The 16,328-nt window shown below is 38.8% G+C and overlaps 1 protein-coding gene across 1 annotated transcript in view; it reads left to right on the top strand.

Moving 5' to 3' along the window:
• The window catches only part of CDH13 (cadherin 13), a 329,961-nt gene that overhangs the window by 89,822 nt on the left and 223,811 nt on the right, over nt 1-16,328 (top strand). The window contains exon 4 of the mRNA XM_062500268.1: nt 8,694-8,810. Within this exon, the coding sequence (XP_062356252.1) occupies nt 8,694-8,810 (117 nt within the window). The remainder of the gene's footprint in view (nt 1-8,693; nt 8,811-16,328) is intronic.

The following is a 16,328-nucleotide window of genomic DNA, read 5'->3' as shown; positions in this document are numbered from 1 at the left end:
ACATGCAGGGAGTAAGCCTGGATCTGTCTCCTCTTGGCCAGGAAACTGTAATAAAACCTGTTTACTTGGTATTTGTGTAGGTGGGGGACTGTTCTCATACCATGGAGATGCTCAGTTAAAGGTCAACAGGTGTGAACTAAGGAATATAAATATTTCTGTGCTCCTCTGGCTGCAGGTTGTTAGGGCAAGATGCTCAGATTCAAACATATGAATTGGAATGAGTTACAGTTGGGAATTCTCATGTCATATTTCATGTATTGTAAAATGTACTTGGCTTTAGTTTCAGCAGTTATAATCCAGAAAAAACATCTTCAAACTATTGTAAACGATGACTCCTGCCATTTTAGGCTCTTCTCCCTGAAGTATGTGGCAATTAATATTGTTAGCAGCTTGATGTTACAGCTCATGAATCATTGATCTGTTCCAGTACAGCAATTAATTTGCCTCTGATTCCTGACAGGTACACTCTTTGAATTTCCTGAAGCAGACTTAATTGCCATCATGTGATTAAAGAGAAATGTGAGAATCCACAAAGATGTCCAAACCTGTGCCTGGGTCTCCATCTTGCATGTTTCATTTTTCTTGTGGGAATCTTCTGCAAAAAAAGCTGTGCTTTGATTTCCCACCCTAAAACAGATGCAGCAAAACGAAATCAAAGTTACTATTTCTAGCCAGCATATTTTATAAATTCTTTAGAAGTTAAATCTAGAAGTCGAATGTGAGTGAATGAATGGGTTTTTAAAATATTTTGGAATTAATACTTTTTAAAACTTGGTTTATTTTATTTGAATTTTTAGACACCTTTCCTCGAAGTCAGACCTTCAACTGGGTGCTCTCTATTTTGGTAACACTGTGTGGGTATTTGAGACTGTCCAGACTAATGAAGGTTTAGAACTAAGAGGCACTGTCCTGTGAATTTAATTGGGTCACTGTGGTAGGAACAAATAACACAGGGCATGTTTAGGTCTTGTATTCTCACCTTTGAAAAATGCAGCCAAAGTGCAGCACGAAGCCCAGCAGCACTCAGGTGATAATGAAAAGCTGTCCACAAGGCACTAGAGCACTGTCTCTTTATTGTGCCACACAACAGAGTTAAGCTGCTGCTGTCGGGCAGTTAGTGCCTGTTAATTCGTGTTGAAGAGTAAAACTACAGCCCAAATTGTGAAGTGGATTAATACACTATGATTTCAGCTTTTTTAGACTCAGTTAACGCCTGTTAATTAATTTGTTCTGAGTAGCTGGACCAAGAAGTGAAGTGGATTAATGCACTAACATTTCTTCTTTCAACCAAATTTGAAATCCAGCCTGGTGACTGAGGAGCTTTGCTGGAGCCTGGTTCTAAGTGGGCATTTTGTCTTCATCACAGACCACGGCTTCATTTGTCAGCCTGGCAGCTCCTGTATGGGAAAGCTCAGGAATGCAGCTCTGGAGAGCACCCTGCATGCACAGTCAGGTCTGATAGAGTATACCCAGACTTTTTTATTGTGATCTAAACATAATGCAACCCTGCTCTGCAGTCTTGGGAAAAACTATTTTTGCTAGGAGTTAGTAGAGCAGGAAAGGAGGGAGGAAGTTGTGCAGGAGCATGATTGCAATATTATAGATGCAAGAGAGTACCAGTTCTAATTGAAATTACTGAAAGTCCCTCCCAGTTAAACTCATCTTGATTGCTCCAACTAGAAACAGACTTCTCACGCCCTTGACAAATGTGGTATTTGTTTTTGCTTTTGTCTTTCAGCATAAGGTAAATGGAAATTTATTCATAACTGGGTCTCCTCTATGTGATTAATGCTGTGCAAAGAGCAGGATTCATCTGGAGGTGCCCAGCTGATGCACCTGCCCAGGTCAAGTGACCAAAATGTACAGGGGAAGAGATGTGGCTGATGTGTCCATTCAGACAGGGGCCTGGGGCTGCAGCTGCTCCATCATTTAACAGCACACATGGCTTTTACATACACTGCTTTTGCTTCAGGCTATCATGGAATTGCTTTTGTGCAGCACTGTTATATATGCAGTGAGTTCCATAGCGTTGAAGCCCAGAATAAGGATATCAAATGTAAAATGTGTTAGTTTTCTGCACACAATTACAGCTGGCTGCCCTGCAGCAAGACATAGAAAGCCAGTTTTCCAAGGTAAAACAACTTCTGCTATGAATAATATTTATTTTACATAAGAAATAAACTTTATTAGAAATTGTCCTTATATCCCAGGAGGGAACCATGGAACTGCTTGTTCATGGCTGCTTGTGTTATTCCACATTTGGGCTTGTCATTTTTGTGCTGCAGATCTGCAAATTTTATGGCTTTATATGGGTTATTGCCCCACCAAAAACTCTTCTTTAACTCATTTTTCATGCCCTAGAACTGAGATTTGTGTTCTATGTGTTCTTTCTCCTTTTTAGAGTGTCAAAAGGACTCCTGAATTTTTAGTTATACAAATATATAAATATAATATTTATATTAATATAAACAGAGAAATGAGTCCACTCAGTGGAATATTGAGAGTAGGATGTTAAGACCTTGTGCCCATGCTGTGCAATGTATTTTTCACCTGGCTTTTGTTATGTCTCAAAAGAATCAGATTTTTGAAAGATTTTAATTGCTTCAGATTTCCACTGTGTTTCTATTATCAGTAACAATTTGGTATGTAACCCAAAAGCATATGATTTCATTAAATGAAAGAAAAGCCAAACCTAAACCCTCTATTTTTAGTGTTGGTTTTTATTGCAGGACACTTTTCTTAAGGCTTTTATGCCTAGGCAATGGCCTCAAAAAATACTTTCCTTATTTCAGTTACATTTATTTGAGGTGCTGAAGGTTTTGGAATCTTTCAGAATTTTTCATTTCTCCTGGCCTGCTGTAAAAGCAGTCTGGTTTTGTTTGCTTTGCTACTAGTGTAAGCACAGCAGGGATGGAGAAAAGGGTATTTTTACCCGTGATAAGTGATGTGTTGCTAATGTTTCCTGGTGAAGGCAGAGGCATAAGGTCAGCCATTGTCTTTCTCCTCAAGCCTGTATTTCAGTGCTGTTTGACAGATGAGGCAGTCAGAGCATATTTGCTTGTTTGTGTATAGGGAACACCTCATTATATTTAATGAGCAGTGTTGAACCAATATGAGATTTCCAGTAAGAGGGGGTGATTCACGTGTACTTCAGAATGAGAATAACATTCTCTAAATTATGTCAAAAAAGCTTGAAATATTAATTTAAAAGGAGAGTTTATTATTCTCAGTGCAGGTAACTCCTGTGGCTAAAGCAAAGTTAATGGTACTTAGTTTGTTTTTGTCTTAGAAAAACTTCTCCTTGCCACAGAATAAGGCAGGTGTGTAGATAAATGAAACTTATATTTCAATAGAAAGAGGACTTTCCTGTCACAAAAGATACTGCAGAAGTTCAGGGCAATAACTGAGCTAATTATTTCACAAAGTAAAATTTCAGATGTGTCTCCACCATAGTTTTGTCACCTGTGTACCAGAAACACTCTGGAATATATTAGCATTAAAATGGTCCTGATTTACACGTGACCAACTGGTTTGAACAATAACTTTTTTCACCTATGTTCTTGACTGCTCTAAAGATAACAGGAGCCTCCATCCTATAAAGGTACCTCAGGGCCAGGCAGCTGGAGAGCCCAGGAGAAAAGCTGAGGGCTGAGATCACCAAGTGTCTCTGCAGCCAATGCTTCTATCAGAAATTGGGCAGTGTGAGGCTCTGCCTCTCCTCTTACAGAACAATTTAGGAGGAGGAACACCCAGCATAATTAAATCAAGTTTCACCAGCAATTGCCATTACCCACATGTTGTATCTCACCGTGTATCACCAGCTTGGAAGATTTTTCCTCTGAAATACTCATTTTCCCTTAGCCAGCTGTATTTTAGCTGGGTTTGTTCTTCCCAAGCACACAAAGTGATTTTTAGGGTGACATCTATGGGCACTGAGGACAGACTACTTTTGAGCAGATGTTTGTGTGAATGCCATTGACCTTTAAATTTCTTAAATTTATTCATTGAGTTGATTAGTTGTTTAAACAGTTGCTCACTAACTTACAGTAATGTTCCAGCACATTTCTTAGGGTTTTTTATATTACTGCCAACATGAGAAAATATTTTTCTGGTTTAGGTATTTTAGAAATAATTAACTTCAATACTGCTGATGATAACAATATTCTGATGATAGAAATAACATACATAAAGGAATTAAGTATTACAGCGTGACTTAAAATCTCAACTAGGAATTATATAAAAATTATTTCTTAAATTCACCTGCAAAGAGTTCAAGTTTTTCAGCACTTTTTTGATTTTATTTTGTGGGAAGACCAATATACCTCAGATTACTACACCCCATTCCCTATTTCAAATAACCTGGGCTTGCAACTAGCATCCAGTTAATTTTATTTTTTGTATTTAGGGCTGACCCCATTTTATACCATCAACCTTAGTATATAAGACCAAGTAAACAACAAGAAACTCAAGCACTTGTCTGGTCACCATAGTGGATCACAGGTTGCCACTCCAGTGGTGTTTCTTGTGACAAATCAATACCAGAATTCAGCCATCCTGTTCCCATAACAAGTCCTAACGACATTTCCTTTGCCAAAAGTAATGGTTTGTGCTGCTGGAGAGTGACCAGGCCATTCATTCAAATATTCAAGCACTGCAAGAAGGCCTGGTGGAAAGAAAGAAAAACAAAAACAAAGAGGAGAGCTCTTGAAGGATGTAGGGAAATTGCAACTTGCATGGCATTATAATTTGGGCAGAATGACACCTCTCAATTCAAGTTTTGCCAAAATGCTGGAAAAGTGAGGAGGCCATGCTTGGTGCTTTTTTATTGGGAACAGGAAATCAAAGTTTATTGCCAGGGAATCAGCTAAACTATGGCTGAGCTGATTTCATGTCTAGAAGGGGAATTAAGGAAGTCAAAAAGAGGGTGTAGAGGTTGGTTATGAAATAATAGTTGTGTTCTGACCATATTCCACTGACCATGAAAAGTAGGTTTTACTGACCATGTGAACTACAGTGATGACAAATATGAAATTGTAGTTAAGAAGTAAAAATAATGAACCTGATAGGATTTCTTTCTTACCATTTTTGTTTTAAAAAACCCACCAAAAACAATCAAAAAGATTGAATTTTTTGTTTTGGTTCACTTTTTCTTTTCTTTTTCTTTTTTTTTTTTATGTAGGCATGTATTAATGATATTATATATATTTTAAATGTTGCCTGTGGGTGGATATTTGTGGACAGACACTTTTATATTCCTATATTTCATACGAGGCAGCGTCTGTGGGAGAAGCAGATGTGACCACAGCCAGGATCTGTGGTGGGTTCTGGTGGGACAGACCTGCCTGGGACAGGCCATTCCAGCCTCTCCTGGCACACAAATACTCATGTGGAGTTGCTGTAGCCACTGCAGTTTTAATCAGCTGGTTCCAGAAAGATGATGGGAGAACTCCTGTGTGGGGCTCACACATGGCAAGGTCCAAAAACCCCCTCCTGTGATAATTCCTGCATGATATTTTCAGAAAGTTTGAAGCAAAATGGCCAGCTCTAACTGGAGTAATTTTATATCCTTTGTGAGTTGCTTCTCCAATAAATTAAATAGGTGAATCCAGTAAAAATTATTATATATACAATATATCTCTCCATGAATGAGTGTTATCAGTGCTTTAACTGCTGAGTCAGGTGTTAAGTGCACATTTAATGTCATTCCTTGGCTTCTCCTTTTACACTGGCTGAGGATCAAACCTGCAGTTGAAGCTGCTTGGAATTAAGCAGAATGTTTTTCCTTTTTTCCTGTTCTTTAAAAATGGGGAAATTATTATGATAACCACAAACAGCAGCAGTGAATTATTCAATGTGTTGGTGAAGTATTCTTGACCTTTTCTTCTCCTCTGCTTACCTGCATTCCCTAGTGGTGCTTTTGGCCACTCATTTAATCAGTCATTGCTCTAAGTCACTAGGGGATGATAAAAAAGAAATCATCATGAAGAAATCACTGTTTAGAAAAACACGGTGAGATCTGAAGAATATGAAACACACTCAGAGAAATACTTACATTTCTGTGCCTCATCTGCAGGACTTCCTTCTCCATGAAACAGCAATTGTGTTAGAAACAAAAGACAATACTTCTGTTTTTTCTTTGTTGTTTTGTTCTGAAGTTCTGCTCAGAAATCTGGCCTTAAAGGCCTTAAGTCTTACCACCCTACTGCTTCCCTTTAGAACTTCACTTCTTTGTACTAATGACTCACTGAATATAATTTGGGTTTTTCTTCCATTTGAGAACCTTTGGGAAAGAATAAGGATAACCTGTCGTGGGAAAGTGATGAGCTAATTGCTTATGGGTCTGTGGGTACCAAAATTGTGAGACGTAGATGTTGAACAATCTGGAAATTGCTTTTCCTACTCAAGCTAGCCCAGAAAGAAATATGGCGTGTTCAAGGTCATGTTGGATGGGGCTCTAAGAAAAGTGATCTGGTGGAAGCTGTCCCTGCTTATTCCAGGTGGGACCAGATGGCCTTTAAAGGTCCCTTTCAACCCAAACCTTGCTATGACACAAAGATAAGCAGATCTGGATGTCTTGTTCATTTGCAAAGACCTGGGAGTTCTGCCCTGCATCCCCCTGAGCTGAAGGAAAACCACGGCAGTAGGAGCAGGACTGAGAGGTGTGATCAGATAAATTCTGCTGCTGAGCTGAAGAACTGGGGTCTGCCTGGGGACAGCCTGGCAGTCACTGCTGCTCCTCGGGACCATCTCAGGCACGTGTCACCCATCTGTGTTTACAGTGTAAGTGATTTTGGAAGCTTAACTGCTCTGTGCATTTGCCTTTGGACAGGATTCAGCTCTTTTCATTTGACTTCAGCTGTTTTTTTCTTGAACTTTCTCATCAGTTTTTCACAAGGAAAGCTCCCTTGGGGAGAGGAGCTGACAGACAAAACCAGGGACTCGAGTGGCCTTGACACAGAAAGGTTAGAGAGAAATGGCAAAGCCTTTGGGTGAGCTGGGAACTCTACCAGAGGGAGCCTCAAGAAGTTATGAAAATTGGCAGCTCTGTGAGAAAGGATTCTCTGTGTGGTTCCCACTGCTCTTTGACTTTATCACCACTAAAGCAAACTGGTGAAAACTTGAGTTTCGCCTGCTCGTGTTGTCAAATTTGAGAAATGATGCTAAAGCCAGCAGAGGTAGAGCAGAGTTTTGTGGTGAGAGGCTGGGTAGATGGGAGACATTATCACAGATGAGGCAGGAGCAGCCTGTGGAGAACTTGGCTGATGGATCCAGACTGTGCCAAGAAAACTTCAGCTTTGAAATTTTATAAAACGCAGTCTAGGGCTAGAGCTTTCACTGTGTAGTGAAGAATCAGTTGTTAAAACAACAACGTGTTTCAATTCCAGAATTGACTGAAAACTTAGGGCTTTGGAGTTTCTGCATTAAGAGAACAAAGTGTTATCCATAGGTTATATCTGCCTTATTGGAATTAGACATTTAATTCAACCAGTGATATTTTAATAAAATTGTCGTGACAACCTGAATGAAAAGTAGTGATCGAAATATTTTTCAGTTCCACAGTTCCCAGTATAATACACATCTGGACTATTTTTGTTGTTAGGTTTTTGGTTAGTTTGATTTGTTTCATTTGTTTGTAGGTGTTTGTTTGGTTTGTGGGTTTTTTTGTTGTTTATTTTTTTTTCTCTTTTTAAAAAGGGCTTGGATCAAGGGAGAGCTCTGGGAGACGGGGAGAGGCTTTTTTTGACCTTGTTAGTAATTGTGCTTGGAGAAGAGAGTTGCAGAGACTGTAGGAGGAAGCAAAGGAAGGAGAGTTGTCTCTGGGAAGTTGCAGCTCCTGCAGGGAGAGCACTGAGCAGATCAGAGAGCAGAAGGGAAGGGAAAGCAAAGGTGTGGTGGGCAGAGTTTTGCAGGGGCCAGAGGTCACTGTGGAGAGTTCACTGTAGCTCATAAAGTGCTGAACTGCCTGAAGCTCAGATAGAAAGAAACGCTCCAGAAAATGCAGCAGAAAAAGAGGTCTTGTGCATAAACCACTTTTCTGTTTGTTCTTTCTGAGAGCATAGCATGAAGCTTTCTCTTACAGAAAGCAAACCTGGCACAAAACATCCACCACCCTACTAGCTCATATTTTAACTACACCTGGACTTTGATGTCTAATTTGAAGTTACAAGATTTTGGTGTTTATTGAGAGCTCATTACCTGCAGCCTGTGTTTGCAAATTCACTCTGTTCTGTTTGACTGGAAGCCTGGGCTGAGAAGTGATGGAGTGTGGATGATGTCTATCATCACCTACACCTTTAGACATGTCATCATATTTAGCTTTAGAGAAAATTGAGAAAATTCTCTAAAGACATTTGAAGTGTGGCTTTTTACTGGTCTTGTGTTGAGGTAAACCAGACCTTGGTATGGTTATGATAAAAGCAGTTATCATTTTAGGATAATAGACATCCCTGCTTAGGTTTATAACTTGGTTACATGAGTACAAAATGAATATGGGCTGTCTGCTGCCACTGAAATAAGTGCAGTAACCTATGATTACATAGGTGCTTTGATGTGTTATCACTAATTGCTGGAAAATACACAATACTAAACGTAGAATCTGGTGGTTCATGGTAATTTTTGCCTAAAGATGCAAGGAAAGGGAATAACAACTGGAATATCTGGAAGTTTTACTAACTGGTATTTTTCTTTTTTAGGAAATCTTAAAACTAGAAAGCAACCTTGGAATTCCAAGACAAAAAAGGGCTATTTTGGCAACTCCAATATTAATTCCTGAAAATCAAAGACCTCCGTTCCCCAGATTAGTTGGCAAGGTAAGTAAATAAAACTGGATCAAGTTTTGATGCTAAGTAATTGATCCATTAGTCTCACAGTTTTGCAGTGCCTGTCATAATGGTCATAATATTTCAGATTTCTTCCCACCCTCTTCCATCCATTCTGCTTGTGAACACTGAATTTTTGGATCTCAGGCAGCCTGGGTCTCTCTGTGGAAGTTCCTTCATTAAGAATTTTTAATGGGGAGTTTAAGATGGGAGTTGTGGTAACTGAGGCTCCTCGGGCACAAGGAGATAAAACTGGCCCTGTTGGTGCTGCAGTGTTTTCCTGGCATCTTGTCATCCTGACTTGTTCCTGTTCCTGAAGTGCTCCTCGGGGATCACAAGCACCTTAGAGGATGTACAGAGACAGAAATGAGAGAGCATCTGCCAGGCTCTTGTTCAAAGGCCCTGGGAAACCTGTCTTCAAATAATGTTTAAACTACAGAATTTGCAAATGATCAGCACCTTGAAATACTTGGAGCTGTCATAATTTTTACAATATTTAATGTTTCTTTTTCAGCATAACTCTAATTTAGGTATCCAGATAATTAATTTGGATGGAGTATATTGCAAACAGAAAGAGAGATTATGCATGTGTCAGGGGAGACAAACATTTTAGAGATATCTAAAGTAATGGAATGACATATTCTAGGTCAACTGTGGTAATTTGCAACTGAATGATGAACGAAGCATAAATAAAAAGGTTTGGAGTCTCAGACATACTGATAGTAGGGAAGGAATTCAGTCAAAATCGATGCTGAGAAGAAAGGAAGTTATTTCAGGTCTTTTTGACTTATCACAGATCTTAATAAAATAGGCTGGAGGTCTTGCTAACTACAATGAATGTCTGTACTAACTCAGAGTCCTGGTTCCTGTTTCAAGTCCTGCACAAATTGGAGAAAAAGTTGTTCATCTCCCTCCCTTAAACTTAAATATTTATCATCAACTTTCCATAGCTTCATGGATTTTAGAAAATTCACTTAGTTGCCCACTTCTGTAAGGTGTGAGGAACATATTTATTTCCTCTCCCAAAATATTTTGGGGCTCATCTTCAGGAGCCTTGCAGAGTACCACATGGACTGATGGATCACAGCTCCTGCTGAGCGTTGTTTTTCCTGAAGCTCAGCTTTGCCATCTCTGCTCTGCTGTAATCCCAGTGCAGAAGGACATTGCAGAGTAGCTGTGGTTCCTGTGGTGTTTGGGGAAGCAGCAAAGCATGCAGAGAATGAGTAATTTGCATGTTACAACAGACTTTCAAAAGTGAGAAGGAACGTGGAGCTTTCCTGCCTGCATGAAAAGGGTGATAGTGATAATTTCAGACATGATTTGTTCTGTGTGCTACCACTGTGTGATCCTGTCTGGATGTTCATGTGGAAGTCAGGTTTCCAGTGTGTTATTTTCCCTTTCTTTCTTACTTTCACTTCCTTTCCCCTGCTTTAGCAAATTACCAGTGGGGTTTATTAATATGTCCTGACTTCTCTTGCTTTCCACCCCAAGCTGTGTTGGCTGGAATTGCACAAGGTTGTTTGGAAGTGATTGCAGCAGCCAAGAGGTGAAATGCTGATTAGCACTTAGTGGGGAGCAGGGCAGATGTGTGGAAAGAGGAGAGCAGGGGGAGAACAATTGAGTTTTGAGTTAGGAAACAATACCATAAAGGAAAAAAAGTAAAGGCATTTGAGAGGACTCTCTTAATGAAGTTTTGTTATATATATGTATATGTAGGTGTATATATATCTATCGGGAAGGAGATACTGCACAAGTGAAAACAGTGTTTTGTTCAAATTAATTACAGAAATTCCAATTAGTATTTAGCTTAACAAGGAAGTACATGTGTTGAGCCTGTTCTCTGTGCTGTTACTGGCTCTCCAGTGTCCCCACTCAGCAATTGGATTATTGCCTTGCCATTTCCACACCCTTCACTAGGGTAGCTGTTAATTAAATAACTATCCTGGACATGCTGTGTTTGTAGGTGGAGAAGCCTCACCTTTTAGCAGGATTTAAGATTTTGTATATCATGCTTCGTGCCTGAGGGAGAACACTGAGATGAAAACATTTTAATACAACCTTGTTAATGTGGTCCTTTGTGACCAGATGGCCCAGGCTGCAACTCTTGACTGTTATTGATGTGTTTTGTTTAGTCTTGCTGATAGGGCACTGGGATATGATATTGAATTTTTAGTCTCTCTCCATATGTTGCTTTTCCGGTTTTTGTGTCCACATGAAGTCAAATGCAGTACAAAACAGTGGGATGCAGGATTATTTTGTACTTCCACTGGCAGGTAATTCTCCACTACCCCATAGAAATGTTTTCCAAGACTAGCTCAGAGTGGGGGTTCTGTGCATCTACAAACCAATTTTTGACACCCTTTAACTGAGGATGGTGCTTTTTGAAGTTTGATCCTCACACTAATGCAGACCCCAAAAAGCACAAGGGGAATTGTGGAGATGCTCAACAGGTCCCAGCTCTTTTTCCACACAGCAGAAGAGAAGGACACCTGCAAAGTGAGACTGTGTTTTTCCATGTTCAGAGAATTTGCTCTTCATGTTATTGATGGACAAATGGTGAATCAAGGATTCTGTTCTTCAGTTTCAAGGAATTTTCCTGCATAAGAATGAGTATTGCAATTGTTGGCATATAAAATCTGGAAGCCAAGAGTAGCCTGGTGAAAACTGGCAGGACATTTTATTATGCTCATTGAAGGGCAGAACACGGAGAGAGGTACGCAGGAGTCTTTGCAGGAAATTACTGAAGAAATCAAAACCAAAACTTTATTTTTTCCCATAAGATTTTTTTTTTTTTGCTGTTATTTGTCTGTTTTGTCCTTTGGAAGGAGGGTGGGGGTGGATCAGGTACTTTGGATCAGAAACTTTCTATACTTCTGTCTCTGATCTGGCTGTTTGCTGCAGTTACATGGCAGCACCGACTCCAGCAAAAGCTCAAGACTAGATGTGGTCCAGGCTTGCAAACAGGATAAAAATCTTTAAGATCTATGAGAAAGTGTTTTGGTTTTTTTTTCCTCCTCTGAGATGTGAATTTAAAGCAAAGAGCAAATGCATCTTGTCTGTTAAAGCAGCAGTAGAAAAACACTTGAAGAGGGGAGGAAGCTGAAGAAAACTGGATGTAAAAAGCTTCTGGAAGCTGCTATTTTTGAATGGCTATCTTAGTGCAACTATTTATATACAATAAATTACATGCTTCACAGAAAGAGAATTGTCATGGACTAAAGAAGCAGCTCCAAAAAAAAATGTCAAACTTCAGGCAAAAAATAGAAGTGTCGAAAAAGATGGTCATGATCTCTCAGCCTGGGAAGAGAACCTAGAGAGAAGGTTTATAGGTTAGAGGAAGACATGAGAATCACAAGAGAGGAGCAACAGTGAAATAAAAGCTGAATTAAGAAATTTTTTGGTACCACTGGAAAATTAAGCAAAAACATGAGAGGGAGTCTAAAGAGAACTGGAGGAGAAAAGGACATGGCAGGGTTGGGTGTCCAAGCCTGGAAGATAATGGTGTGTGCTCCCAGAGAAGGGAGTGATGTGCAGAAACCCCAAAACCCTTCCAACACCACAAGAGAGATCTGTGTGACTGCTTGTCAGCTGCTTAGTTGGGAAAGGTCTGGATCCCAATCACTGGCCTGAATCTTTGCTTCAGTTACTAAAAGTGATGTGGAAGCAAGAGAACGTATTTGATGTGATGGAACTAGAAATGGAGTCTACAGGAAAAAGCTACTGGATTTTTAAAATGAATTTTTAAATATCCAGTTGCTTGTTTTCAAATCATCGGCTCGTCAAATGCAATGGTTGTGCTGTGCCAGAGTATGGCCAGAAAACAGGAAATGTGGACATCAGCAAGAGCTTTGACTTCTCCAGAGGACAAGACTGTTTTGGTGACAGCTGAAGAAGTGGGTTAGGAACTTTTTCAGAGAGAAGATGGAATTACAGACGCACAAGGAATTCTGATTCCTTGAATAAGTCTGATGGCATATAAGGAGAGCATTCTGCTAAAGTGTGTCTACAATTCCATGTGGGAAAGGCATGTCCACAGATGAGGATATAGGAACAAGAAGCAAACAAGGTAAAAAAGTGTACAGGTGGAAAAGGATGTTATTTATGAATAGCACTTCGGCAATAAATAAAGCTCTTTGAAATCCATCAAGAAACAAAGATTGGGTTTACAGAAAAAAAATCAAGTTATGGTCTAAGACTGGGCAGAAATATATATGAGCTCAATTTGCTTGGCCTAGCAAAAGCATTTTCTGCAAATCCAGATGATTTAAGTGAAAGGAATACACTGGTGTAATAACTAATGGATATAAATTTTGGCATAAGATTAAAAGAAAAGTTTCTGGTACCCAGAGAAGAGGAATTCGTTTCCAACAGCAGCACTGAGGAGGGAACACAAAATTGGATAAATATGTGATAACAGCTGCATAATACAGCTGCTTCTGATCCTGACAGAACAGACACCTTGAGTTTTCCTGCTGCTCTGGTGTTCCTGAAAATGTGCAAAACCCTGCTGAGCTGGGACTGAATGGGTGGCTGCAGGTGTCAGAGTTTAACACCTGATTAAATTCATGGCTTGCATGGAGGATTGGCACACTCCTGACCTTCAGGGAAAAAAAAAACCAACCTACCTCAGCAATGAAACTAATGAAAGGAGCAGCACTCCATTAAATTAAAGGGCTTTCATTGCAAGTACATGAATTATTAAGCTACAGCGAATTAATTCTCATTAAATGATATGTATTTGATGTCCTAACAAAGCATTAAGTGAAAACAGCACTTCAGATTTTGTCTCTTTCTTTCTGAGAGGTGTCTCTTAAATTCTCCCTTTTTTTAAAATACTGACATTCACATCAACAATTCCAACAGAACACATTTGTTTTCTTTCAGCTAATAGAAATTTATTGCAAAAATTTGTTAAAATGCACTTGTTTACTGTAGACTTTCAGAAAAATCACACGTGAGTTGCAAATACCTTAGAAAACTGGAAAACAACAATTTACCATTATTTTTCAGTGTTTCATGTTGCTGATAAGAATACAAGAATTTTAAACATTTGTGGAATAATTCCTAATCTAGTTACTATGGTTACAAGTTTGTTGGAGATAAAGCAGTTATATGGCAATGATGGAATCGAATTTTCTGAATAATATTGATACATCCAGAACCTAATTTCCTGCTTCATAATAAATCATGTTAATGACCTGAAGAAAGGCAGCAAACAGAAGAGATTTTTTTTGCTCTAAAGCTGTTCAGCAAAGTATGCTGCAGCTTAACTGCCACACTCTTTATGTTAACTTTGATTTCAGAAGTTGATAATTTTAAACTGTGCTGCAAATTAGGGTAGAGGTGAGAAAAAAGTCTGTCCCTTCCAGTAAATTGCCTATGGAGAGTAACTAAGATGAAATAAAACCCTGGCAAGTCATTTTTCATTGGCACACTAACTTAATTGTAGGCTCAAGTTTAAAATGTTTGGATTATTTCCAGACATAACAGCTATTTCATTTAATGAATAGGGATGGAGAATAAGAATTGCCATTCCCTAACCCCATTCCCTGTGGTTTTCATGAAACCAGACTGGTTTTTTGGTTAACTTCCAGTCTGCCAAAATGATCCTATATCCTGAGCTGAGTGATGGGAATTTGTTGTCACCCACCTTGACTTTCTGTCTTGTTTTAATTCAGTTGCTTGGAATAACCACTCAATCTCTCCCGTTTCTAGAATCTGTTTTCTTGTTGAATGTACAGTTTTGAGTAATAACGTGGTCTCTGCGTTCTTAGTAGGGCCAGGTCTTAAACTTAACAAGATGTAGAGCCTAATTCTGTACTCTTGGATTGGTAAAGCAGGATATTTGGATCCAGGATTTCTGTTTGCTTAGTCCCTTTGATTTGTAAAGTTTCTTCCTACAAATCTACTTAGAGTAACACTTTATCTTAAGTGGGATGAGAGAGGCAACAAACTTATCCAGCTTTATTTAGCAGAGTGCTGTGTTAATATGCTACCAGTAAAAACATAAAAACTGCATCATATCAAAGTCAGGGGAGAGAACACAAACACAGAACTTCTTTTAAATCAATTAAGATATTTATTTGATAGCTGTGAACTGATTCATACTGCTTCAAACCTGATTGTTTTCCTGTTCCATTCCAAAATAATTCCTCTGGTTTCTTGTTATGCAGTCAGTTGTTAGCAAGTTTACAATACAATATAAAGCAATATCCAAATGAATGACATTTTAGGAACAAAATTAACTTATCCATACCAGTTTGCAAACTAGATACTGTCATACTGTCAACCTTGGTGCTTTCATTAATGAAAGACTTTAATAAAGGCATTTTGCAGACTGGTCTGGTGACAAATTTGATATTACCAGCTGTGGCTTGTTAGAATGGTATTAAGTAAAGATGGTTGGCAGAGCATTGCCAGAAGGAAAAATTATATGTATTATATATGGCTCATCTGTAAGGTGGAGTAAATAGTTGTCACTCAGGGAACAACAGCAATTTTCTTGCTTCTCTCTAACTGCTGATTCTCTTCAATGATTAATTGAGGAGAATTTTAACCTTTCTGTGTTTTGCCTTTGCTTTTCTCATACATGGATGGTTCCTGTTTCCTTTTTTTTTTTCCTTACATTTTAGGGTGATATACAGCAACAGATCAATAGGGTGAATAAAGGAGTATGGTGCTATTATCCATAATGACAGCTGTGTTTTAGTTCAGGAAACATTTTCCCTTCTCATTTCCAAAACATCTGGTGCTCTTTTCCAGCTGCCCTATAAAGGCACCTTTTTTTTAACCTTTCTGGTTTATCATCTTTATCACTTACTGTGCAACCCTGGTGGCTGAATTCAGAAATGGAATAAGTAAGGTATGGTCTATAGGGAAAAATCATGGGAAGTTGAGGTTGGAAAAGATTTCTGGAATACGTAACCTTGAAGTTAATGTCATTCTTCTCTACTGACCTGTTTTTCTTTCAGGGTCAAATATATAAAAATGTAAATTATTTCATTGTAATCAATGTTCCACTGTTGACCTAAAATTTTCAATTACAAAAATTCCACATATTAAGCAATTTCCTTTTGCTTGTGTTTGGAAAAGATGAGTTTAGCTTGACCACTTTACTTTCTCTAGAATGAGTCACAAAGAGAAAAATCACTTTCTGCCTCTGAAACTTTGCTTAAACAAGGGCAAATTTACAATTCAGAGAACTGTACTTTTTGGGTTTAACCTGCTTTCCAAAGTTCTGTATTTAACTTTGAGAGAGTGTAGATTTTTTGGTTTGGCCATGATATTCCTCAGATTTTCTCAGGATGTTTATGAAGTCATGGTGATTATTGGAATTTACACATTTGGGGTTTAAACACAGGACTCACACCCTCCATGCTTTATTTATATATACGTAACATACATATATGTGCATTCCAGGGATGCACAACAATAAATGACTACAGGCTTGTACAACATATCCAGACTTTCATGAACTCTCTTCTTGGTCATGCAGTTGACTTTGTAGGT

The sequence above is a fragment of the Cinclus cinclus genome, chromosome 11, assembly GCF_963662255.1.
Source record: "Cinclus cinclus chromosome 11, bCinCin1.1, whole genome shotgun sequence".
Lineage (NCBI taxonomy): Eukaryota > Metazoa > Chordata > Aves > Passeriformes > Cinclidae > Cinclus > Cinclus cinclus.
The sequence above is the reverse complement of the archived record's forward strand: the minus strand, read 5'-3'. Positions and strand labels throughout refer to the sequence as shown.